Source organism: Mustela lutreola, chromosome 7 (assembly GCF_030435805.1).
Source record: "Mustela lutreola isolate mMusLut2 chromosome 7, mMusLut2.pri, whole genome shotgun sequence".
Classification (NCBI taxonomy): domain Eukaryota; kingdom Metazoa; phylum Chordata; class Mammalia; order Carnivora; family Mustelidae; genus Mustela; species Mustela lutreola.
This window is the reverse complement of record NC_081296.1, coordinates 36707928-36733666: the sequence shown is the minus strand read 5'-3', so window position 1 is coordinate 36733666 and position 25739 is coordinate 36707928. Positions and strand designations below refer to the sequence as shown.

Here is a 25739-nt window from a genome sequence, read left to right as displayed (position 1 = left end):
ATAAATCAGGTTGCTTGTTGGCAATCAAGGCTCTCAAATCCCTAGTTCTCAGGACTTAACTGGATATTTGTTGTATACCGACTTATGATTTCAAACCCATGTTTTGAAATCTTGTTTTGGACAAAGTTGTTCGTGGCTTGAATTTGTTTAGAATGACTTATTTACTTATTTTAATGAAATTGCTTTGAAGTTGGATATTAGGACTTTCTAATAGAACAGTTGCACCTGGAGCACAAAAGACCCCTAGGTCGTTCGCAGCAGAGTAAGGGCAGTGGTGTCAATCACCTGATGGACTTTCAAACTTTATAAAGAATTTGTGAGGACTTCCCAAGAACATCCCGTCTGGACAAGACTGCCCTTTGCTGGGTACTTGAGACACTTTCTCCTGCCATGGCCAGGCTGGCTGCTTTTGGTTGGCAGTGGTAATAAACCATACAGCAGTCCCATTAAGTAAGGGACATCTGTTACCGCTTGGCAAGGCTACTCCTTGTAAGCTTGTGATGGTTCCTCCTGGAGTAATAACCTTTAAAGCAGCCTACACCAGTGCCTTGGCTTGCTTGCTATGTGCCTCAATTGTGAGGGGTCTAGGCAGGCAGCTGATATCCAGCTTTTAGTTGAAGGACTCACTCTACCAAGAACCAACTCACAGAAAGATGGACTTCAACTAAATTTGGAATTTTTTTTTTCTAAATTTGGGCTTTATTTCTTTCATTTCCACTTTGTCCGGAACAGTAGTGTATTTAATTGGTCATTGGTTTTGAATATGTTATTTTTCAATTTCTCCATAAGAGACATTATCCTCTATGCTATTGGCTTGTGAAATGTTGTTATAAGCTATAATTAACCCAATGAACCTGTATTAAGCAAATTATTGGCAAAGACAATTTCAGTCTCTGAGCATAATTTGCCTCAAATAAAACAGTATTTCTGGCCAGAGGCCTGCCCCCAATATCTACAGGAGGGCTCCTGTAGCAGGCTTCTGTGACATGGGGTTGATCACATTCCAAGGCTCTTAACATCTAGTCTGGCCTTATTAACTACATCCTGACTTTGAGCTCCTGGGCAGTGGGACCACTTCCCCAGGCCTGAATTACCACGATGCCACAGGAGTTAATGAGACAGTCTCTTGTCTTGGTGTCCTTCATTCTCTATCCCTGAACTCACTGAGGAAAGAAAAAATGGACATTCAGCTTCCTTTTCCTCACTCCAGGCCCTTTCTCCTGGGTGTGGCATCTGCCTTTCTCTTTTCCCTCCCTAGCCGTGTGGCTCTAGGGGGTATGATCCTGGCTGGCAAAAGGATAAAAAAACTTTTCAAAGCACCTGCCCTCACCTTCTCCCACCAGCCAAACCACAGGACACTTGGAGAAGCTTTAACCTCATTGCATTTCAATTAATATTCATCATATCAAGAGCTGGAAGCTCAGGATGAGGTCAGGGCTCCCATAATTAAGAAAGTACTAAATGGGGTATATTGCACCTGAATCCCAACTGGTCTCTCTGTTTTGCCTACAGTGCCTTAGATTGGCTACTAGAGTGTTATTTAATACAATTATGGCTATAATTTATTATGTGTCACTGAATGCTGCAAACTATTTTTTTTTTAAGTAAATTCTACCCCCAACGTGGGGCTCGAACTCACAACTCCAAGATCAAGAGTCACATGCTCTACCAACTGAGCCAGCCAGGCACCCTTGCAAACTATTATCCCATCTAATACTCATAACAGCCTTGTGAGATAAGAATTTATCCGTTTTGGGCGCCTGGGTGGCTCAGTGGGTTAAGCCGCTGCCTTCAGCTTAGGTCATGATCTCAGGGTCCTGGGATGGGGTCCCGCATCGGGCTCTCTGCTCGGCAGGGAGCCTGCTTCCCTCTCTCTCTCTCTCTGCCTGCCTCTCCATCTACTTGTGATTTCTCTCTGTCAAATAAATAAATAAAATCTTTAAAAAAAAAAAGAATTTATCCGTTTTATGGTTAAAGGAATAGACTCAAAGGGCACTTGTCCAAGAATCACACAGCTAATAAATAGTAATTTTTGTATTTGAGACCAGGTTTGTCTGATTCTAGAAATTGTGGGATTTTGCCCCACCACCCCCAGAGGTAGGCTTTGATAGCTTCTCATTGAATTCCAAAGCCCCTGCTATCTTTTCTTTTTTTTTTTTTTTTTTTTTTTTTTTTTGCCCCTGCTATCTTGAGGGGGGGCAGTTCTCAGCCCTCATCACCAGTATTCATTTTCTATTGCTGCATAACAAGTTACCACAAACTAAGCAGTTTAAAACAATTCCCATTTATTATTTCCCAATTTCTATAGGTCAGAAGTCCAGGCATGGCATGATTGGTTCTCTGTTCAGGGTCTCAGAAAACTGAAATCAAGACGTTAGTCAGGTCTGAGGTCTCATCTGGAAATCAGAGTCCTCTCTGAGGTCTCATCTGGAAATCAGAGTCCTCTCCCTTGCTTATTCAAGTGGTTGGCAGAATTTGGTTCCTCACAGTTGTAGGACTGAGTGCCCATTTTTTCTTGCTGGTAGCAGAGAGCCCTTCTCAGCTCTTACCACATGGGCCCTCCCTAGGCCCTCTCACAGTACTGCAGCTTACCTCTTTTAAAGGTTTTTTTGTTTTTTGTTGTTGTTGTTGTTGTTGTTTTGAAAGATTTTATTTTTATTTGACAGAGAGAGATCACATAGTAGGCAGAGAGGCAGGCAGAGAGAGAGGGGGAAGCAGGCTCCCTGCTGAGCAGAGAGCCTAATGTGGGCTTGATCCCAGGATCCCAAGATCATGACCTGAGCCAAAGGCAGAAGCCCAACCCACTGAGCCACCCAGGCACCCCAGCTTACCTCTTTTAAAGACCTCATCTAATTAGGTCAGGCATATCCAGGGAGACCTTTCTTTCCTCTTTTTTTTCTTTCTTTCTTTCTTTTTTTTTTTTTTAATATTTTATTTATTTGACAGAGAGACTCAGGGAGAGAGGGAACAGAAGCAGGTGGAGTGGGAGAAGGAGAAGCAGACTCCCCACGGGGCAGGGATCCCAGTGTGGGGCTCGATCCCGGGACCCTGGGATCATGACCTGAGCCGAAGGCAGACGCTTAACAACTGAGCCATCCAGGTGCCCCACGAGACCCTTCTTTTGATTACACTCCAAGTAGCCTAATCTTGGAAATCATATTCCATCAAATTCACAGATTCTGCCCCAATTATACAAGGTCTGTATACCAGCAGGGACAAACCTTAGGGGCCGTCTTTGAATTCAGCCAACCACACCACTTAGGTGTATGTGCGGGGGTGCTCCTTCCTATGTTTGCCCCCAGCTGGGCCCCCAGACCCCAGTCCATTCTGTAGCTTCTGGTGGGTGCTCCTTCCCAGAAGGGTTGAGGCCAGACATCCTGGCTCTTGCCCAAGGCTGTCAGGGTCGTTGGTCTCTTCCTATCATCATTCGCCCTGAAATAATTTTCTGTCCCTCTGGAAGAGCAGCTGCTGGGCTTCCAATGCCTGATGGATGTCTTGGCTGTCAGTCGGTGACCACATCAGCTTCAGCCTTCCTCCTGGAGGGGTTGCAACGAGGCCCTTGTGATGTGTGCAGAGGAGACAGATGATGGCATTGAAGAACTTGTGAGGAAAAAGGCACTGTTCCACCCTGGGAATTTCTAGTAAAAGGAAGATCGCTGTCCAGAAAAGCTCTTATTTTTCCCTGGTGAGCATGAAGTGTACTGGTAAAAAGTGAATGCTGCCTGTCAAGGCTGGAAGTGACCCTTGAGGCCAGTAGTCTGACTGGTCCTACATTGCTTCCCCTTCCTCAGGCCCTCCTGGAGCACCTCCAATGATGAGGATCCCACTGCTAGAAGGGTGGGGATGAATGGGAGAAGGCACCTGGGAGAATGACATGCTTGTTGCTACTGTATTATTGCTCTGCCATATGCCCTTAGATGTTACTTCACTTTCTTGAACCGCTTCCCTCCTTTGTAAAATGCTAATAATAATGGAACCTACCCAGTAGGTTTTCGGGCAGATTTCATAAGATGTAGTGTATGTTGTGCATGGAAACCATGGTCCTGGGAGGCACACGGTCATGTCTCAACAAATGGTGACAAGAAAAAAGCATTTTCCTTGGCTGCCTGGGCGGCTCAGTCGGCTCAGGTCATGACCCCAAGGTCCTGGGATCCAGCCCCACTTTCAGCTGCCTGCTCAGTGGGGAGCCTGCTTCTCCCTTTCCCTCTGCTGCTCCCTCTGCTTATGCTCTCTTTCTCTCAAATAAATAAAATCTTCTTTAAAAAAGTATTTTGCTGTTGTAAAATTATAGTTCTTTTCCCAGGGCAGGGCAGCTTGTGATATGGGGGATAAGGTATGGAGGTAATGTGGATAAACATACCATCTTGGGCCTGAGAATCGGGGGGGGGGGTGTTAAAGGAAGCAGCCTTCAAAAAAAGTCTTGTGGGGCTGCCGTTTGGAGGCTGGCTTGCTTTATTTAGATTTTATTTATTTGTCAGGGAGAGAGAGACAGACAAGCACAAGCAGGGAGAGCGGCAGGCCGAGGGAGAAGCAGACTCCTGCTGAGGAAAGCAGGAACCCAGTGCAGGACTGGATCTCACAACCCTGGGATTGTGACTTGAACTAAAGACAGATGCTTAACTGACTGAGCCATCCAGGTACCCCCAGTAGGAGGCTTTAATGGTCCTTTTTCACACTGTACCTACTTATTTCTAGTACGTTATTTCCCAAAATATTACTTTTTGATTAGAAAATCATTAAAGGAGGGGTGCCTGTGTGGCTCAGTCATTAAGCGTCTGCCTTCAGCTCAGGTCATGATCCCAGGGTCCTGGGATGGAGCCCCAAATCGGGCTACCTGCTCAGCGGGAAGCCTGCTTCTCCCTCTCCCACTCCCCTTGCTTGAGTTCCCTCTCTCGCTATGTCTCTGTCAAATAAATAAATAAAATCTTTTAAAAAATCATTAAAGGATATAATTTTTGAGATACGACTTACATACTATAAGGTCCACCCTTTTGAAGCACACAGTTCAGTTGCAATATACGCACTCTGATGTGTAATCACGATCCCTAATTCTAGAATGTTTTCATTGCCCCCAAAAGAATCTTTCTACCCAATGACACCCACCAGCCCTATTTTAAGCAACTACTAATTTATCTTCTGTCTCTGTGGATTTGCTTATTCTGGACATGTCATATGAATAGAATCATACAATATGTGTTTGTGTGTGTGTGTCTGTTATCTTTCAATTAGCATAATGTTTTCATTGTTGTAGCATGGATCAGTACACCTCATTATTTCTTGGGGCAGAATTATACTCCGTTATGTGGATAGACCACATTTTGGATACCCACTCATCAGTTAATGGATATTGGAGTTGTTTCCATGTTTTGGCTATTAGGGATAAGGCAGCTATGAACATTGTGTCCATGTTTTCCTATGGACGTATATTTTCAGGTTTTGTTTTGTTTTTTATATTTTCAGTTCTTTTGGGTGTGCCTGTAGGAGTATCTATGGGCCAAATGGTAACTCTGTGTTTTAACTCTTTGAACTCTTTGCTTATTCCAAAGCAGCCTCTACTGTTTCACATTCAGTTTTTCCACACCCTTACACTTTTTTTTAAACAAAGAAAGTGAAGTCTTTGTAGCTGGAAACCCTCAGTTTCCTTTCTGGAAACAGGACCCAGGGCAGAGACGCTGTGGGCTCTGAGTCTATTAGCTGCCCATTTCCCTCCGCCTCCCAGGTCCTGCAGCCCAGTTTCTCTTTCCCAGAACGACCTCTAGGGGGCAGCTCATAACAGTTCTTTAACACTTAGGCTTTTCTCCCGAAAAGGTTCAAACTGGCTGAACGCAAAGGGAAAGAGAAGGGGATTTAATTTCATGTCTCTCCTACCAGTGTGAGTGCTGTTCTTATATTTAAGCTCAGGGAATAGTCAATCCTGATTAACTATCAAAAATCATATGAGGATCTAGGGGTGCTTGGATGGCTGAGTCAGTTAAAGCATCTGCCTTTGGCTCAGGTCATGATCCTGGGGTCATGGAATCCAGCCCAGTATTGGGCTCCCTGCTCAGCAGGGAGTCTGCTTCTCCCTCTGCCCCTCCCTCAGCTCACCCTCTCTCTCTCTCAAATAAATAAATAAAATATTTAAACAAAAAATCATGAGAATTTTATTTTTGAAAACCTTTAAATATAGTCTTTTTTAATTTTTAAATATTTTAAATAATATTTTAAATATTTAAAAATAGTATTTATCTTACAGAGGGGGCACACAAGCAGGGGGAGCACAGGCAGAGGGAGAGGGAGAAGCAGGCTCCCTGCTGAGCAAGGAGTCCCACATGGGCCTCTATCCCAGTCCCTGGGATCATGACCTGAGTCAAGGCAGACACTTATCCCCCACATGAGGGTCTTATTAAAATACCTATTTTCAGGTCCTTCTTAGGTGATTCTGATCCTGTTGGTTTTGGAGTTCAGTCCAGGCAATCTGTAGTTTTAACAAGTCCCCTAGGCTGATTCTGCTGATGAACCATGGTTGGGAAGCAAGGTATTATATCCTTTATCCCACAGTAATCTAGGCCATTCTGCAGATGAGAAAGCTGAGGCTCAGAGAATTAACTTGCCCCAAATCATGGCTTTACATTCTCCAAAGCCTATAGGTTCAATATGATGCCAGGCATTATATTTGGTAGCACAGGCCTGCAGAGTAGAGAGCCTGCCTGTCTCTCTACTGGGGGACTGGAAATTCTGGCAGGACTGAAATTCTGATAACAAGGACCTTGGCAAACGCCCTAGAGTCCTCTTCCCTACTTCCCCTGAATGTGGTGAGAATATGTATTGTATTTGATTCCTAAGGCTGTTTAAACAAAATACCACAGGCTGGGTGACTTAAAGCAACAGCAATTTATTTTTTCACAGGTGTGGATGTTCAAAATCCAAAAGCAAGATATCGGCAGGACCATGCATTTTTCCTAGCTTCTGCTGTTTGCTGGCAATCCTTGGCATTCCTTCGTTTGCAGCTGTTTAAGTCCAATCTGTCTCCATCCTCTCATGTTGTTCATCTCCGTGTGTCTGTCTCTTCTCCTCTTTTTGTAAGGACACAGTCATACTAGGTTAAGGACCCAACCTACTTCAGTATGATCTCTTCTTACATATTAATTACATATGCAAAGACCCTGTTTCAAAATAAGGTCACATTCACAGGTACACACTTCAACCCACCATATCTATGATTGTATCTATGATAATCAGCAGGTGTCACACAAAACCAGAATCCTCATGCCAGGCATAAAATTCCAATCACTATGGTGATGATTCATTTCTAAAAGCAGGTAGAACCTAAGGGTCCAGATGGGAAGAGAAGCTTGGTGGGCACAGGGAAAGATCTGGCCACCGTCCTTGGCAGGTAAGGACTTTGATATGGCATTAGAATAATTCATAAATCTGGCTCAACCAGACTTTATTTATTCAGTCAATAGCTCTGTGGGCTTCCTATGTGCCAAGAATTGGGTGGGGAAGTAAGGCAGGCAGGATCCATTCAAACATGGCTTCTGGATTTTAGGGTAACTGATAACCAGAGGAACACACTAATGAGGGCACAATTACAAAGATTTGTGCTCTAAGAAAAACCTGATGTCACCAAGGAGACCCTCCTATGGCTGTATTTTCTCCTTTCTTTCCTTCCTTCTTCACTTCTCCTGCCTCTCTCCCTTCATTCCTTCCTTCCCCTTTCTTTTATCAATTATCCTTCTCTTGGGAGACCTGGAGGTGTTGCAACATCTTAGTGGAATAGAGGGGACTAGAGCACCCCTAGCGGTGTGGGCACAGTAACAGCCCCAAAGTACAGGATTAATGGGGAAGAGGCTGGGAGATGGAGGGATGGGGAGGTTCCTGTTGAGGGATAAGGGTGGGAGAGGGTCTTACCCAGGATTTCCCCATACTGTGCAGTGAACATGCCCTGGCAGACTCATGGCCAATGGACAACAGCTCCTAAAGCTTCTACCAATTTGAAACTGTGGATCTCCTCCTCTCCAAAGGCTTTATTGTTTCAACCTTACATAGCGTGTCCCCTGGTATGCCAAGAAAGCAAGCCAGGCCTTGGCCAGGGTAGGGTTAATGCCACAAGAAGCCCCACTCTGATCTGGCAATAATGGTTGTGAAATCCTACCTAGCCTGGGTAGCTCTCAAATCTGTCTCCATCTCCTTCCCTAGTACCACGGTCCCATGGATGAAGGATAGTTGGAAGGCAGGCAGCCACACGGGTCCCCTGCTCTAAGAGGGAACTCCTTGAAAGGATTACACCAGCTTGGAAGGAGCCCTCCACCCTTTCCCATGTTTGGATGACAGGCACAGGGAGGGTTAATCAGATGAAAACAGCCCACTAACAAGCCCATAAAACCCCCTAGACTTAGAAACCCCGAAGGCAACTCTCTTGGGTCCCCTTCCTCCTTGGGAGCTTTGTGCTGTCTTTCTTTTTATTTTATATTCATCTTTTTTTTTTTTTTAAGATTTTATTTATTTGACAGACAGAGATCACAAGCAGGCAGAGAGGCAGGCAGAGAGAGAGACGGGGAAGCAGGCTCCCCGCTGAGCAGAGCGCTGACCGACCCAGGACGCAGGGCTCCATCCCAGGACCCTGGGATAATGACCTGAACCGAAGACAGAGGCCCAACGCACTGAGTCACCCAGGAGCCCCAATGTGCTGTCTTTCAATAAACCTGCTCTACTGCCCACTACTCTGCCTGATCTATCCCTTCATTCTTGGAAGTGGCATGGCCAAGAACCACAGGCCCCAGAGGAGAAGAAATCCTGTAACACCATCTCTTACCTCCTTGTGTCCTTGGGGATCCAGTCAGGCTCCTTCCAATCCACCACCCATCAACACAAGTGTCAGAGGGATACTTCTCAAATGCCAATCAAACTGGGGCACTCCATGGCTCCCACTGGCCTCCCACTTACTTCATGGAGGCTCTCAGTGACCTGGCTCCGACTTGGTACTCCAACCCCACCTGCCTCTTGCCGGGTATCCTTCAGACACTGTGGGTGCCGCAACACCAGACACAGTATCCCCTCTCTATGCTCTACTTGGGGCTGCCTGTCCAGTCCTGTTCTGCTGGCTACCTCCTTCTGATACTTGGGGAACCACCTCCATCAGCATCCCTGCTTCCCAGCTCCACCGTGTGCCTAGACTAGGATCTGGCACAACAACAATGAAGTCCCTTAAGGACTTGCTGAAAATCCACTGCCCATCTAACCCACGCTCCAGTCTTGGATTATATATACACGTATATGCTCCCAAATTGATGGCGTGACCTGACAATTTCGTGGGTGTGAGCCTTCACTGCCACCCCTAGCCTGCAGGTGCCCCCAGGCAGGGCCCAGAAAGCTCCTGGATAGAGGTCACTATTGGAAAGATGGGGTCTCACAGAGCAGCTTCCCCTCCCTCCTGCTCTGCCCTGCAGTCAGGGAGCCATCCCTGAGGTGCCTCTGTAGCCAACTACCCCCCTAACCTCACTGCCTTATTCCAGCACTTCTCAGGTTCCCACCTCAGTCCTGGGGGTGGGGATGTATAGGAATATGGGTCCTTCCTTTGGAGCCTGCTCCTGGATCAGCAGGGCCGGAGGATCTGTAGGCAGGGATAGGGTGCCCATGGGTGCTGGCACCATGAGCACCTATCAAAAGCCTGGGAACAGAACCTGCTGGGGTGGAGTGGGGGGGGTGCAGAAAGGAAAGTGTTTCATAACCTGCCTTCTGGCATCGGAGGCAGGAGCTCAGCCCATCATCAGGGCAGGTTAATGCTCTGAAGGTAGGGAAGCAAGGCCCTCTCCTCCCCATACCGCAGGATGAATTTCTAGGCAGGAAAGGGACTTAATCTGATCCCCACCAGCAAGAAAAGAACGCCTCTGCAGCCTTCCCTCCCTGACAAGATTCTGCCTGCATGGCCCTTGTGACCAGGCACTCAGAATTTCAGATCCTGGTTTTGGAAAGGTGGCCCTTTTCTAGAACCAAGACCAGTCTTCTATAAGCATCTCTCATGCAGGACCTTTTTCAAGAATTTTATCATTTTCTTCAGATGCACATGCCCAGGACCAGCCCAGGGCACCTTAGCTGTCAGGATAGTGCATTTTTTCCAACCTTCTTGGACCACCCATGAGAGTCGAACAAGCGCACATAACCCCCCTGGCCCTTTGCAGGGATTCAAGAACAAGAAATTAGGAAAAGCAAATGGTGCTGGACTCTGGATGACAGGGCTCAAGGGGAGAATTCCCTAAAGAGCCCCTCCTGTCAGCGGCCGAAACTCACCTCTTGTCCCTGATTTATTTCAGAGTTCTGCCAGCAAAGTCACTTAAATCCTCCCCCATCTCCTTTCCAGAGGTGCCGTTGAGTTGCATGTGGTAGGGTGTGTTTCTGACATCCTGGGGTTAGATGCCACCTCCCACCCTTACCAACTAGAGTCCTTCCAGCACACAACACTCCTCCCCCACCCCCACCCCAGCTGACTTCGACTTGGACTGAGAGGCTTTTGAGGCTGTTATCTCTTAACAGACAGCTGTGCAGGGCTGGAGGCAGCAGCTTATCAGGGAGAGCCTGCAGTGATTCACAGCCCAAGTTCCAGCTTCTCTGCTGAATAGTAATTTCCAGCAGTGGATTTGTGCTCGGTCTCTCTCCTCCCCCTCTCCCAAGGGTGTGCTGTCCTTTCTGAGAGAGAGAGAAGTGAAGGGGAGATCCTACGGATGGTGATGAGAGGTTTTGTGCCAGCTTTCTGGATACGGCTGTCAATTGGCAGGAGGCTGCAGGTTTAGGGAGCCCAGTGGGGTGTGCCTCCCTTGGCAGTGACCCCTCCCCCACCGGAGAGTTCACTGGTGCTTGCCTTCCTTTCTTCCTTCTCAGAAAGGCAAGGTGCTCCTCCCTTTCCCTCAGTGGTAATGCACCATGGGACAAAGGCCCCCCCTTCTGGCCCCGAGCCCCTGAGACTAGAGCCAGAAAGGGAAGGCTGGGAGAGGGAGAAGCCAGGGAGCAGGCAATGTGCTTCTCGTACCAGTTTGAAGCTGTCCAGTCTCTGTGTCTGACTGTGAAGACTCCAAAAGCCAAAGTCTCCAGGCTGGAGGGGACTGAGACATAGCAGGGCAGGCCAAAGCAGTTTCCATATAGGTTAAGTGCTAAAGAAGAAACCTAGGGCCAGAGCCATTTTTGTGTTTGTTTTATTAGAAGCACGACTCCAGCTCTGAGACTCAGGAGAGAAGGCGAAGAGTTTTGTCCTGGGTCTCTCCTTCTGGGCCAGTGGGAAAGAGGGTTGTTAAAAGAGCTAGAGCCCATAGAGGTGGCCCTGCACCTCGTCTCAAGATGCTCCTTGATAGCAGGGTAAGGAAAACTAGGAAGATAGCAGTCTCCCCAGGTGAGGGGCAGAACAGACCCCCATCAACTCAGACTCCCTTGCCTTCAAGCAGTCCTTTTCTCACCCCTTGCCCTCAACCAGTCAATGGTGGAGATGATTCCAAGAGCTCTCCTAAGGTTACACCCGGGGTGGGGGGGAACTCATGACTACTGCATGCCTTTAACCCTTGGGGGTCCTAAGCAAGGCTCAGGAGTCCCATGGTCCACCACTCCCTCCCTGAAGAAGGTTCCAGCATGGCTCAGAAAAGCTGAAGGTGGAGTTCTGCGTCTTCAGACAACACAAGTGGTGGAACGAAGCTTCCCTGGGGTCCCTCTCGTTGCCTTGGGGTCCATGCTGACCGTCTGAGGAGCTATATCCAGAGCACCGAGGCGTGAAAGGCTGGAGATGCGTCTCAAGGTCGAGGCCCTCGGGGTGAGATCCAGCGTGTCTACGTGGCCCAGACCCACGAGCTCTCAGGCCGTCTGGTCCTCTTCCGCAGCGCTTGGCTCAGGCTGTAACCTCTTCGAAGAGCCTTCTCCAGCCGCAGGTTCCCCTAGGCTCCTCTTGGACGCTGGTGCAGCTGTCTGGGACGAGGGTCCAGGATGGGAGCTCGGGGGCTGGTAGCCGGGTTGGCACGGATCCAGTGCATCCTTGGAAAGTAGGATGGCGAGGCTGGGCACATTCTTAAGTACACTGAGACTGGCGGCCGGCTCGCCAGGCTTCTGACCGGGTGTGGGCCCAGGCGGGAGGCTCTGCCACACCTCGCGCACGCTCCGGTAGCGCAGCCGCGTGACCTGATGCAGGCCCGCCAGGCGGCGCTTGAGGATCTCAGCGCACGTGACGGTCTTGGTGGTGGCCCGACCGCAGCCGCTGAAGACGATGGCGCGCGTGGCTGGCTGCGCCATGCTGGCAGTGGCGAAAGCCAGCAGGTTCCGGATCTTGCTGCCCTCTTTGACCCGCATGTGCACAGCACCAGGCGCCAGGTCCGCGAAGGGGCTGGAGCCTGGGCCGCCCCCCTCGGCCCCACCCCCCACCGGCGCCTCCTCCGAGCGCACCTTACGGAAGTTCTCCATGCGCCGTCGTTGCCCGGACCTCGGGGACGCTGGCTTCGCCATGGGGCCGCCTCAGCCCTGAGGCTGCATGGCCGCCGGTCGCGCCGGCAAGGGCCGGCAGGGGTAAGGGTGCGGGAGCGGCGTGGACGCTGGCGGGAGGGCTGGGACGGCGCGATCTTCGTCTCCGACTTCACTCCAGCGGGCGCTGCTCTACGCCGCGCTCTCGGCGCCGGGTGCTCCGCGCCTTTAGCGGAGGCCCCGCCTGGGAGCCTGGAAGCCCCCGCCCCTACCGTCAGGCTCCGCCCCTAACTCAGCTTGGCCCGCCCCCGTCCTAGCCTCTGCCGGCTCCCGGGATCCAGTCCCGCCCGAGTCTAGCCACCGGGGCCAGGGAACCTTGCGTTCCGAGATGTGTAGTGGCAGCCAGGGGGTGACCTGCCGGGCGAAGTTCCCCTACAATCGCCATCTGCCCTCCCTGAGCCAACCATCATAAACGGGCGACCTAAATAAAAACTGTGTTTGCGATGCAAAAGCTGTTTAAAGCCGGGTCCCCGAGCCCTTGCGCGTTGGCCGCCTCTGTCGCCTCTCAAGGAGGGTTTTCCGAGAGGCCTGCTGGCGCCTCTTTCCCCCACTCCTCAGGGAACATTTCCACTCCGTCCCTCCCGCGCCCGAGCCGCTCTTGTCGCCTCAAGGACAGCCTGTGCACGGTCAGCAGAGTGCGGAGGCGCTGGCTGCCGCTGCGCCCGGCGCTGCCCTCGGACGACTACGTCGCGGCGTGGTCTTCGCAGGGCGGCGGGAGACTGAGGTCTCAGCTCGCGGCGCCTGACCGGAGCAGGAGGCTCCGGGACCCCCGTACGCTCCTGGGCTGAGGGGTGAGGCGCTGGGCCAGGCTGTCCCTGAGGCGAAAGGGAAGAGAACAAGGAGAGCCCTTCTCAAGGGGAGTTAAGCTCCCCGCACCCATGGAGCGTCCGCTACGAGAAATGCATGCTTTAGGGTAAGCCAGGCACAGTTCCCTGATAACGTGGATCCCCTTCTTCCCAGGTGGAACTCGTTGTCAGCCAGCCTTGGCCCCCTGAGACTCGGTGGGGTCCTTTTTCAAAAGGGAGGCTGGATGAAGGCAGGTGTTGGGGGAGAAGGGAGGAAGGTGGATAAGTTGAAGCCTCGGGGGCATTAGGAAGCTACCGGGAACACCACAGGGCTGGGAGAGTAACCCCGACATCCTGCCAGGAGAGGTGGACAGTGAGGATGAGGCTGGGGGCTGAAGGGATGATGATGGGAGGGAAGTTAGAAGGAGCTGGACTCCCGCCCCCGGAATTGCTCTAGGACTTTGCCCCTCACCCTTCCACGCCCCTGGCGCAAGCGAGGGAGTGGTGCAGATCTGATCCAGGTTGGGTAGCCTAGCACCGCGGTGGCGGGGAGGCGCCGGGAGAGCTGCAGCGGGCGGGAAACCTCAAAAGTGCGAGCGGCCTGACAGTGCCTGGGGGGAGCTGAGTCCCAGCCCCATAACGGGGCTGCCGGGTGGCCTTCTGCCTTCTCACAGCTGTTGTCGCCTCCTTGGCCTCTTGTTTGTCCTAGCTCTCTCGGCCTCTGCTGTTCAGAACCCAGGCTGACCCCATTACCGCACTTTGGGGGAATGGCTGGAGCTGGTGGACTTTGCGCCCCAACGTCCGAGTGACCAACTCCGTCCGGGATATCCTGGTCGCACGCTAGGCTCAGGGGCCCTCGGGGTAGTGCTCCGCTTGGAGCCCGGACTTCGGCTCAGCCCAGCTCCCGCGGGCCCCACTAGAATCCGCCACAGTCGCGGTGGCACAGCAGCCTTGAGAACACAAAGACTGACTGCAGCGCTTGGCGGCGGGCGCAGGGAACCTCACATTCCGTAAGACCGAGGTAGCTGTGGGACTTAAAGGACAGCAGTTTCTGCTAGACCTGGGGAAAAGTCCTGGAACCGGTGGGATCCACGGTAGAAGGGGCTGGTTAGGGAAGAAGCGAGCTCTCCATCCGCAGGAGTATGCAAGCCCAGGCCGAACCTTACTTGGAGGGGATATAGGCCGGATCTGCAGTTTGGTGGACCGGGCCTGGGAGCTCCCGGTTTGCGTCCGGTTAGCACGCGGCTGTTCTGCGGCCGCCGGGGTTGGCCCTCGAAAGCTCCCCCTCCCCCTTCTCCCACCTCCAGCTGTAGAACACACGGATTCACTTCGCTCCCCCGGGAAGCGAGAGCGCGGAAAAGGCCCGCATTCCCTCCGGGTCCCTTCCCCTTCCCCCGCTCCCTCTGCAGCACTTAAAATGTAAATGTACATCGTGATTAGCCGCCGGGTCGCTAATTACCGCTGAAGCCATTCATTACCCTGTCAGCGCGCGTCCTAGCCTGCCGGCTGTGCGCTCCAGCTGGGCGGTGGCGGGTTGGGGGGTGGGAAGGTTCACGGAGTGGGGGAACTGTGAGTAAGGGTGAGGAGATTGGCCGGGAGGAAGCGGGGGCGGAAGAGGGGCCAGTGGGGGTGAAAAAATGGGTGGGCGGTGATGTACCGGGGCGAGGCAGGAAGAGGGGAGAAATGCGCAGGCGGCTAGGATTGGGGACAGAGAAGTGGCGAGGATACGCGCGGGGGAGGGCTGCGAGAGGAGGGGCGAGGTTAGAGAGCAAAGCCGGACGACGGGAGAATACGCGGGGAGGCGGCCAGGAACCCGGGAGAAGAGGCGAGCACGGTTGGGAGGGGAGTAGAGGGCTCAACTCGGAAGGTGGGCAAGTAAATTTGCGTATGGGTGGCGCAGACCCCGCGACGGTTGGAAACGTGGAAAGACAGTCAAGGCTGTTAAAGAGCTGGGTAGGGCCGGGAGTATTTTTTTTTTTTTTTTAAGGCGCGCGAGTTTGATGGGGGAATCTATTTCCATATGTGTGCATTTGTAGATGTAAATGTATTTTTAAAATATCTTTAAGAAAAGAGCACACTGCATCTGTTACCTCGGAGGCAGCATTCAGTTTTTGTGAGCCTCTTGAAGAAAAGAGCTACTGAATACAGAATTTAGCACAGAGCCCTGGAACAGCCTGTGTACAGGAGGTACTGACCTTGGAGCCCGAGCTTCATTACCTCCTTTTTGCCTCTATGTGACCTTGGGCAATTTACTTAATTTCTGTGCCTTGCTTTTCTCAGCTGTGAAACGGGGCTGACATAGGAACTGGTCTCCTAAACCGGCTGTGAGACACATCGCAGTCTTAGAAACTTGGCTGGTGGATTCTCGGGAAATGTTGGCTAGTATTTTTCACATATGATTGGAGATTTAAATAAATTTTAAAAAATTTTAAAGGGAGGTGAGGGGGAAAGAAAGCTGGTGAAAGGAAAGGAAAATGGGCAAAGCCTTGGCAAGAGCAGTTTTCCTGATATGTTAGGGACTACTTAGTGGCAGCTTGAAATCCTTTCACCCTCAGAGGAGGTGGTAGGGTGGCTAGACTGGAGCCTGGGCTTAGCCACTGCAGCCACAGCTCCCTGCTCTGCAAGAGGACCTTTCCGGCAGCAGTGCACCCTGCCTCTGTGGACAAGTCTCTTCTCACCCCAAAACTGGGAGAAATCCCCAGGCACAGAGCAGGTCTCCTCCTCCTCTGTCTCCAGTGGCAGGAAGAGCAAGCATGAGGACATGATCCTGAAGAAGCTGCTCCTAGTCCTAGCCCCTCTGGGCAAGGACTTGGGAGCATGCAAAGGAGTCAGGAATTAGAAATTTAGAAGGGGGCCTAAGGGAGCTTACTATAAAGTGCCCAGCATTGGGTCAGGTACTTTTTTTTTTTTTTTTTTGTCTTTTTTTAAAAGTTTTTAAAAATTTTAATTTTAAAGATTTATTTATTATTATTATTTGACAGATAGATCACAAGTAGGCAGAGAGAGAGAGGGAAGCAGGCTCCCCAATGAGCAGAGAGCCTGATGTGGGGCTTGATCCCAGGATCCTTGGATGATGGCCTGAGCTGAAGGCCGAGGCTTTAACCCACTGAGCCACCCAGGCATCCCTGGGTCAGGTGCTCTTAACAGATATATTCTCCAATTCAGTTTTCATAATCTTCCTTTTCATCATTTGGAAACTGAGGCACAGAGAGGTTAAGTAACTTGCCCAGTCATCACAGCTAGAAAGCAGCGACCACATGTGTTTGAATGCAGGTGCTCTGACTCACTTTACTACCTCACCTGAGTGAGTATAAGAGAAAAGGAAACTCAAATGATCTGAGCTGCCTATTAAAAGTATGAGTTGGGGCGCCTGGGTGGCTCATTGGGTTGAGCCTCTGCCTTAGGCTCAGGTCATGATTTCAGGGTCCTGGGATGGAGCCCCACATTGAGCCCCACATCAGGCTTTTTGCTCAGCGGGTGGCCTGCTTCCCCTCCGCCCCTGCCTGCCTCTCTACCTACTTGTGATCTCTGTCAAATAAATAAATAAAATCTTTAAAAAATAATAAAGCTCTGAGTTGACTTTGGAGAGAGCAGATGTTTCTACAATGGGGAAGATATATTGCTTATCTATTGCTGCATAAAAAATTATCCCCAGGGGTACCTGGGTGGCTCAGTGGGTTGGGCCTCTGCCTTCAGCTCAGGTCATGATCCCAGGGTCCTGGGATGGAGGCCTGCATCGGGCTCTCTGCTCAGTGGGGAGCCTGCTTCTTCCTCTCTCTCTGCCTGCCTCTCTGCCTACTTGTGGTCTCTGTCTGTCAAATAAATAATAAAACCTTTAAAAAAAGAAAAGAAAAGAAAAGAAAAAATTATCCCCAAAACTCAGCAGATTGAAACAAAAACAAAACTCAGCAGGTTGGAACAAAAAACAAAAACAAAAACTCAGCAGGTTTCTGAGGGCTACAGACCCAAGAGTAGCTTCAAAGGGTGGTTATAGGTCAGGGTCTTTTCCTGAGGGTGCAGGCAAGATGTTGGCTGGATCTGGCAGATCTGCTCCCCTGCTTACTTGCATGTTGGTCTCACATGTTGGTTTGAGGCCTGGGTTCCTTATCCCACTGGATCTTTCCATAGATGTGTTCATAACAGTGGACTTCCCCAGAGCAAGTGATGAGAAAGAGAGAGACCAAAAAAAATGAAAACAAAAACAAAAAAATGAGCAGGAAGCCTCAGTACATTTTGTAGCCTAGGTTCCTCTGAAGAGGAGTTAAGTTCTACTTCTTGAAGGGAGCAGTGTCAAAAAAATCTGTAGATATTTCAAAGCCACAGCCGAAGGGGAGTATTTGGGAGGCAAACTTAGGAGGAGAGGCAATAGGGAACCAACATATTGAAGCAAATATGTGGAAATTTTGAATCAGGAAAGCCAAATGTATTTCCTGGTGTATGGAAAGCTCTCAATTTTTTTTAAGATTATCTATTTATTTGAGAGCGAGTGCATGCTAGGGTGTGAGGTTGGGGGAGAGGGGAGGAGCAGAGAGGGAGAATCCCAAGGCAACTCTGCTCTGAGCACAGGGCCCAAAGCAGGGCTCTATTTCAAGACCCTGAGATCATGACCTGAGCTGAAACCTGGAGTCAGATGCTTAACCCACTGAGCTACCCAGGAGCACCAATAAATGTTTGCTAAACAGTTGCATGAGCGACAACTTTTCTTTTCTTTTTTAAAGCATTGGTGTTTACTGTTTTTCTTTTTTAAAAGATTTTATTTATTTATATGACAGAGAGAGACACAGTGAGAGAGGGAACACAAACATCAGGAGAAGGAGAGGGAGAAGCAGGCTTCCCGCTGAGCAGGGAGCCCAGTGCGGGGCTCTATCCCAGGACCCCAGGATCATGACCTGAGCCCAAGGCAGATGCTTAACCATCTGAACCACCCAGGCGCCCTAAGTGTGACAACGTTTCTAAGATTGTTTTCAAGTCCTTGGTCATTGGGCACAAGCTCACTCACCATAAGCTCACTCACCACTTTACAGGGCGCTCTCTCTCTCTCTCTTTTTAAAAAATATTTTATTTATTTATTTGTTTGACACAGAGAGAGAGAGAGAGATCACAAGTAGGCAGAGAGGCAGGCAGAGAGGGGGGGGGAAGGCTCCCCGCTGAGCAGAGGTTAGATCCCAGGACGCTGAGATCTCCACCCAAGGCAGAGGCTTAACTCTCTGAGCCACGAGGGGCCCCTACAGGGCTTTTTTTTTTTTTTTTTTTTAAAGATTTTATTTATTTATTTATTTGACAGAGAGAGATCACAAGTAGGCAGAGAGGCAGGCAGAGAGAGAGGAGGAAGCAGGCTCCCTGCTGAGCAGAGAGCCCGATGCGGGACTCGATCCCAGGACCCTGAGATCATGACCTGAGCCGAAGGCAGTGGCTTAACCCACTGAGCCACCCAGGCGCCGGTTACAGGGCTTTCTTGAAGGCTGACTGGGACTATAGCTATCAGAGCTCCTTGTAAATTTAACACTGCTAGGCAATGAAGCCTGGAGGGGGAACTTGGCCTGGGAGAGACCAAGAGCTCAGCCATGGAGAAGTCCCTGTCCAGGCCTGATACCTCTTCTCACAGACTGAGTCCCATACCCTAGGAAAATGCTCTGATTCTAGTTCCTCGGCTCTGTCCCCACTCCAGCCCAGTCTCCTCACCATGTCTCACCTCCAGTTATTGCTTTTGCATGGGCCAGCCAGGACAGGACCCAGGAGTCCTAACACCCGCCAAGCCTCTGCCTTCAGGCTGCTTCGTTCTCCTTTGCTGGCTCTGGCCTCAGAGATGGAAAATAGGAGTTTGAGGTATAGACCCAGTGAGCCCAGCAACCTTGCCTGAGATTCGATTGCTTTCCTAGCATCAGGCCAAGTCACCTGAGTCCCAAGAGGAAGTAAAGGAAAGACAAGTGTAGTAAAAAGCTACTCACCTAGGCACAGTTAGAGTTCCCAGGAGCGTGCTGGGCCCCAAAATACTTCCCAAGAGCCTGTTGTGATGCCTGAAATTCTCCATGATTGCTTCCACTTTTGAATCAGCGTTTCCCTGAGAAGATAAGGTTATACTTCTAAATCTAATGGTGGAGATTGACCTAAAACCAAAGAAACAGGATGTTTGAGAACCTTGGGGGGGGGGCAGGAAAGTATAGAGATGATAAGATGAGGGAATATTTACCAATTACAGCTGAGATTTACTGAGCATTTACTGTGTGCCAGGCATTACACTCGTCACGTACGAGCTCATCTCATACAAGCACTATTTAGGAGCTGCTACCCATTTCGTAAGTAAGGTAGTGCCAGATCCAAAGTCAGATAGCCTGGCTCCAGCATCTATTCTTTTTTTTTTTTTTTTCTTTAAGAGAGAGAGCGTGGAAGCATGGAAGATGCAGAGGGAGAGAAAGAATCTTAAGCAGGTTCCATGCTCAGCATGAGCCCGATGTAGGGCTCCATCTCACAACCCTGAGATCATGACCTTAGCTGAGTCAAGAGTTGGATGCTTAACCAAATGAGCCACCCAGGTGCCCCCCAAATGTGTTCTTAATCCCGGAACTAGGCCCCCTAGAGGAGGGAGAGGCGGCAGGGTGAAAGCCATCAGCTATGGGTCTCTATAGTCATCCGGAACAAAGGTCCTGGGACTCCAGGGTAGAAGTCTGCTCTGCCAGGGCTTGCCTGGAATGAGGGGCACCAGTGCTGCTCTTCCTTCTCCAGCTCTGACTTGGGGCAGAGCTAGGGTGCTTAGTTTATGCCTTCCAGAATTAAAACTATCCTTTAGGGGTGTACTGAGTTTTTTGACAAGTTAGAAAATGCTTGCCCATCCAACACCCAGAAGCAGCTAGTGGGGTGATTAAGAATATGGACTCTAGGGGTACCTGGGTGGCTCAGTTGTTAAGCATCTGCCTTCGGCTCAGGGCATGATCCCAGGGTCCTGGGTTCAAGCCCTGCATTGGGCTTCCTGCTCAGGGGGAAGCCTGCTTCTCCATCTCTCACTCCCCCTGCTTGTGTTCCCTCTCTTGCTGTATCTCTCTGTCAAATAAATAAATAAAATCTTAAAAAAAAAAAAAAAAAAGGAATATGGACTCTGGAGCCCATGGCCTGAGTTTGTATCCTAGCTCTGCCTCTTGCTAACTGTGCCCTTGGTCAAGCCTTGGAACTTCTCTGTGCCTCAGTTTCCTCTCCTGTTGAATGGAAATGACAATGTAAGTGCTTACCTCCTGTCTCAGGTTATCCCCCCAGTACTGCCATGGGATCACCACTCCCACATTTCAGAGACAAGCTTGTCCTTGCCCATTTAGCTACTGAACAGTCAAGCTTATGGGCAAACAGAGGGTGGGGTGAAAAAAAAAAAGGCTTAACAGAAAATTAACCTCCACAAGGAAGCCAGAGCTGTTGGGCCCCAGCTGTTTGTGGACAGGCAGGAATGCAGGCCCAGTGGTTTTATTTTGCTTGTGTGTGATTTAACACTTTTGGCTTCATTTCAGTAGGGAATGGCTGTATCAGCTTTCCCAAATGCTGCGTATATAGAGAGCCCTTCTCCCATCGCATCCTATCAGAGTCAGGCTTATGGAGAAGTGTGTCATTTTGTTGCTGTAGAGGCACGTAGGATCTGGAGCACTGGGAAGAAGCCAGGAAACAGTTCTGTGTTCCCTGGGTCACCTCTCTTCCTGGCAGTTGCCCCTTCCATGCCTCTCTATGGTGGTGAGAATAGAAACATGACTTTTCACATGACACCCCTGCCACCCTATCCCTCTTCCTGCCAGTCCAGAGCAGAGCCCCCAAATCAAGCTGGATGAATCGGGGCTCCTTCCAGTTCAAGGTTGTTACTTGGTCAAATCCTCTTTAAGGTCGTGAGGATTCCTTGTTACTACCAGTTAATTAATTATGTCCTTCCTTCTCTCCAGCAAAAGATGAAGTTAATCAAGTCTGCCTGCCATCTCTTGTTCCAAAATAAGTCACAAGGTGCCCTGTACATACTGTCCAAGAGGATAAATTGTATATATTTCAGCAAGGGAAAGAACGTATATTGTTTGCAGAATTTCTGGGAGAACTCTCTCTGCCTAGAAATTATGTGTGTTTGCTGATTAATGATCTTCCTGGGGAACCTGTCTTGGAAGAGATAATAGAGTTAAGAGTGGATGTCACCAAGCCTCATCATTCCCACCTCCAGGAGAAGTCATGGAGACAGGCAGATCTCTGAAGTTGTTGTCTTTTCTTCTTCTTCTTCTTTTTAAAATTTTTTAGATTTTATTTATTTGACAGCTAAAGAGAGAGAGAGAGCACAAGCAGGGGAAGCAGCAGGCAGAGGGAGAAGCTGACTCTCCACTGAGCAGGGAGCCAGATGGGGGCCAAGATCCCAGGATCCTGGGATCATGATCTGAGCCGGAGGCAGACACCCAACCAGCCGAGCCACCATGGTGCCCCAGTAGTTGTCTTTTGTGTCCACATATCTTCCCTGTGGGTTGATAGGGTGTGCACACCTTCCAGAATCTGCCCTGAATTCCAACTGTTTTCAAGAAAACAAGCTAAAACACTTCATGACAGTTTCATGTTTTAAAATGTTGTCAACCTGTTGTAGGTCCCTACTGCTGGGTAACAAATTACCTTAAAATGTCATGGCTGGGGCATCTGGGTAGCTCAGTTGATTAAGCATCTGCCTTCGGCTCAGATCATGATCCTAGGGTCCTGGGATGAGCCCCACATCAGGCTTCTGCTCGGCAGGGAGCCTGGTTCTCTCTCTCCCGTTCCCCCTGTGTGTGTTCCCACCCTGTCTCTCTCTCTGTCAAATAAATAGAATCTTAAAAAAAAATAAAATAAAATGGAGGCTAAACCAGCCTTCCTGCTACGGAATTGGGGGTTTTGGAGCTGATCATCAGCAGTTCCAGAGAGAGATGAAGGTTGGGAAGAGGCGAGGGCCCAGGGAAGAGCTGAAGTATGCAGAGGAGCCCAGCATCACAGTGGCCCATGTGCTGTTAGAAGACAAGGGCAGGGCGGTAAGTCTCTGAGTTTGGTGATAACCAAAAATGTTCTAGAGACAGTCATGTATGATATTTATTATTTTATTATTTTATTTTTTAAAGATTTTATTTATTTAGTTGACAGAGAGAGATCACAAGTCGGCAAAGCAGCAGGCAGAGAGAGAGAGGGAGAGAGAGAAAGGGAAGCAGGCTCCCCGCTGAGCAGAGAACCTGATGCTGGGCTCGACCCCAGACCCTGAGATCATGACCTGAGCCAAAGGCAGAGGCTTAACCCACTGAGCCACCCAGGCACCATGTATGATATTTTTTGTTGATGTTAAAGATTTTATTTATGTATTGAGAGGGAGAGGGAGTGCAAATGGGGGGAGAAGCAGAGGGCAAGGGAGAGAGAGGATCTCAACAGACTCTACACTGAGCATGGAGCCCAGTGCAGCGCTGGATTTCACGGCCTTGAGATCATGACCTGAGCCAAAATCAAGACTGGACGCTTAACCAACAGAGCCATCCAGGTGCCCTGGGACAGTCATGTATGATACTAACTACTTATTGTTTTAATTGGTCCAGAAATTTATTTTTTATGGTTATGCTTAACCATGTTTTTATTTTCACAGTAAGTTGCATATAAAAACAAAAGAATAGGGCACCTAGAAGCAGCTCATACTAGCACATGAGAGCCAAATGTTCAGCTTTTCATTTGGTAGTCTGGTTGTTAAGCTACAACCACTATTAAAAGTTGAATTATATCATGGGCGCCTAGGTGGCTCAGTTGGTTAAGTGACTGCCTTCAGCTCAGGTCATGATCCCAGGATTGAGTCCTGCATCCGGCTCCCTGCTCCATAGGGGGTCTGCTTCTCCCTCTGAACCTCTCCCCTCTCATGCTCTCTCTCACTGTCTCTTTCTCAAATAAATAAATAAAATATTTTAAAAAATGTTTAATTAGGGGTGCCTGGATGGCTCACTGGGTTAAGCCTCTGCCTTCGGCTCAGGTCATGATCTCAGGGTCCTGGGATGGAGCCCTGCATCGGGCTCTCTGCTCAGCAGAGAGCCTGCTTCTGCCTCTCTCTCTGCCTACTGCTCTGCCTACTTGTGATCTCTCTCTGTCAAATAAATAAATAAAATATTTTTTAAAAAGTTTAATTATACCAGCTTATAATTAAGTAGCTGCATTAAAAGAAAAGAAAAGTAATAAATATTCAACTCATCCTTCAAAAGTTACCACATTATAGTAACTTTAGGACATTTTACTATTCATGCTCTTGAATTAATTTAGGCTTCTTGTGTCTGTGCAGCGGTAATACTGTCTAACGGTGTGCTGTGGGACATCTTTGCCTGACACAGCATTCAGGAACATCATATTGGTAGCTTGAAATCAGCCACAGTGGAAGTACTTTCATCACAGAAATCAGCAAACACTACAGATACAGAACTTGATTTATTGTAATTTATTTTTTAATTATCTATGCTCATTCATCAGTTGTAACTATAGGCTATGGAGGCAAGTGTAAAGGAAAAACTGATGAAATGAGAATCAGTTGGCTATAAGGAATTGCTAATAAACTGTATTGTGTTTTTTATTATGTATACATTGTGTGTTACACATCCTTTCTATCAGTAACTCTTGCAATAAGTATATATATATACATTTTTCCTGTGAAGAGCTGGTTGTTTAACATTCACCAAACACACTATTCAACCAAGGTTCCTTGTCCCTGTAACTGGCAGTGGGGTGATGGTGTGCAGCACAGATGTGAGCCTGCTCCATCACCCTTGGCCCCGAACTCAGTCTGATGGGAGTCCAATATCTAGTTAACAACACAGCACAGGGTGGCAGGAAAGGAAGGGGCTGAGGCATCTGGTCCATGGACCTGTCCAGAGGATCTGAGACTCATGCGGGCACTCGAAGTATGAGTGGAAATCAGCTAGCCAAAGGAATACCATGAGCAATACCCAGCTGTTGATAGGAACAATAGGAACAGAGGATGGGAAGTTGAGGGGCCCAGGGTGTACTGTGCCTGCAGTTAGTGGGAGCAGGTTTTGATGGACACATCTGTTCTAACTCGACAAGTAAGCGGTGGGTGTTGCATGTTTGCAGCTGCTGGCTAGGCTATAAGGGGTGGTGGTGATGAGGACTTGAGCTGCATAGGCCAATAGGCTACATACAGGGCAGCGCCCAGCTCTTCCAGCAGCTGCGCTGGAACAACCTAGCTGGTGGAATACTAGCACTTGCAGGGATTAGTCACTGCAGGCGTGGCTGCCCCCAAGTGGTATATTGGAGGCACTGCTGATAGAAAGGAAGCAAGGTGGAGTGGCGGTGTCCTAGGGCTTGCTACACAGGCAAGAGGTGGAGGTTGGGAATCATATTTGTTTCCCAGACTCAGGCTGTTCCAGTGATCCCCATCTTTTTAAGCTAACAATACTGAGTTATAACTTATATAAACAATAGAGGACACAGATCTGAAGTTTTCAGTTTAATACGTTTTGATAATTTTATATAACTTGTAACTACCACCCAAAACAAGATCTAGAATATTTCTATCACCCCAGAAATGTTTTATTCTGTCTATTTGAACTGAGTCTACCCACCCTCCCGCCCCCCCCCCAGTCATCAAACCCTTTCCTTGTTTGTATCACGTTAATTTCCCTGTTGTTAAACTTCATATAAGTGAAATCATATAGTATGGAGTGTTTTTTGCTTTTGTTTGGTCTGGCCTATTTTGCTTAATATATTTTAGATTCACCCATATTGTTGGATGTAGTCATTGCTAATTCATTTTACTCCTTGAGTCATATTACATTGTATGAATATATAATAATGTGTTTATCCTTTCTATTATTGATGGCTATTTCCAGTTTTTAGCTACTACAAATAAAGTGGGAATAAATTTGCTCTTTGGTGAACCTATGTTTTTATTTCTCTTGGGTTTAGACCTTGCTAGGTCAAACAGTAACTCTATGTTTAACTTTTTGAAGAACTGCCAGGCTGTTTTCCAAAGTAGTTACACTATTTTACAATCCTATCAGCAGAATATGAAGTTCCAGTTTTCTCCTGTCAATACTTAGTATCTGTCTTCTTGACTATAACCATTCTAGTGCTCGTGTAATGATGTTTAATTGTGGATTTGATTTGCATTTCTCTGATGACTAATGATAGTGAGCATGTTTTCATGTGCTTATCAGCCATCTGTATATCTTTTTAGGAGAAATTTTCCTTCCTTCCTTCCTTCTTTCCAGGTAAACTCTAGGCCCAATGTGGGGCTTTAACTCACCACCCCAAGATTAAGAGTCGTATACTTTACCAACTGAGCCAACCAGACACCCCTTCTTTGGAGAAATTTCTATTCAGATCCTTTGCCCATTTTCATTAGTTAATTAATTAATTAATTTTAAAAGAAGATTTTATTTATTTATTTGTCAGAGAGAGAGAGCAGAAGCAGGGAGAGCTGCAGGCAGAGCAGGCAGAGGGAGAAGCAGGTTCCCTGCTGAGCAGGGAGCC

The 25739-nt window shown here is 48.9% G+C and overlaps 1 protein-coding gene across 1 annotated transcript; it reads right to left on the bottom strand.

Moving 5' to 3' along the window:
- Positions 1-6854: 6854 nt before the first annotated feature.
- RPP25 (ribonuclease P and MRP subunit p25) lies at positions 6855-13016 on the bottom strand. The gene has a single exon (XM_059180354.1). The coding sequence runs from the start codon at positions 12457-12459 to the stop codon at positions 11818-11820; it is 642 nt and encodes a 213-aa protein (XP_059036337.1). The 5' UTR covers positions 12460-13016; the 3' UTR covers positions 6855-11817.
- Positions 13017-25739: the final 12723 nt, after the last annotated feature.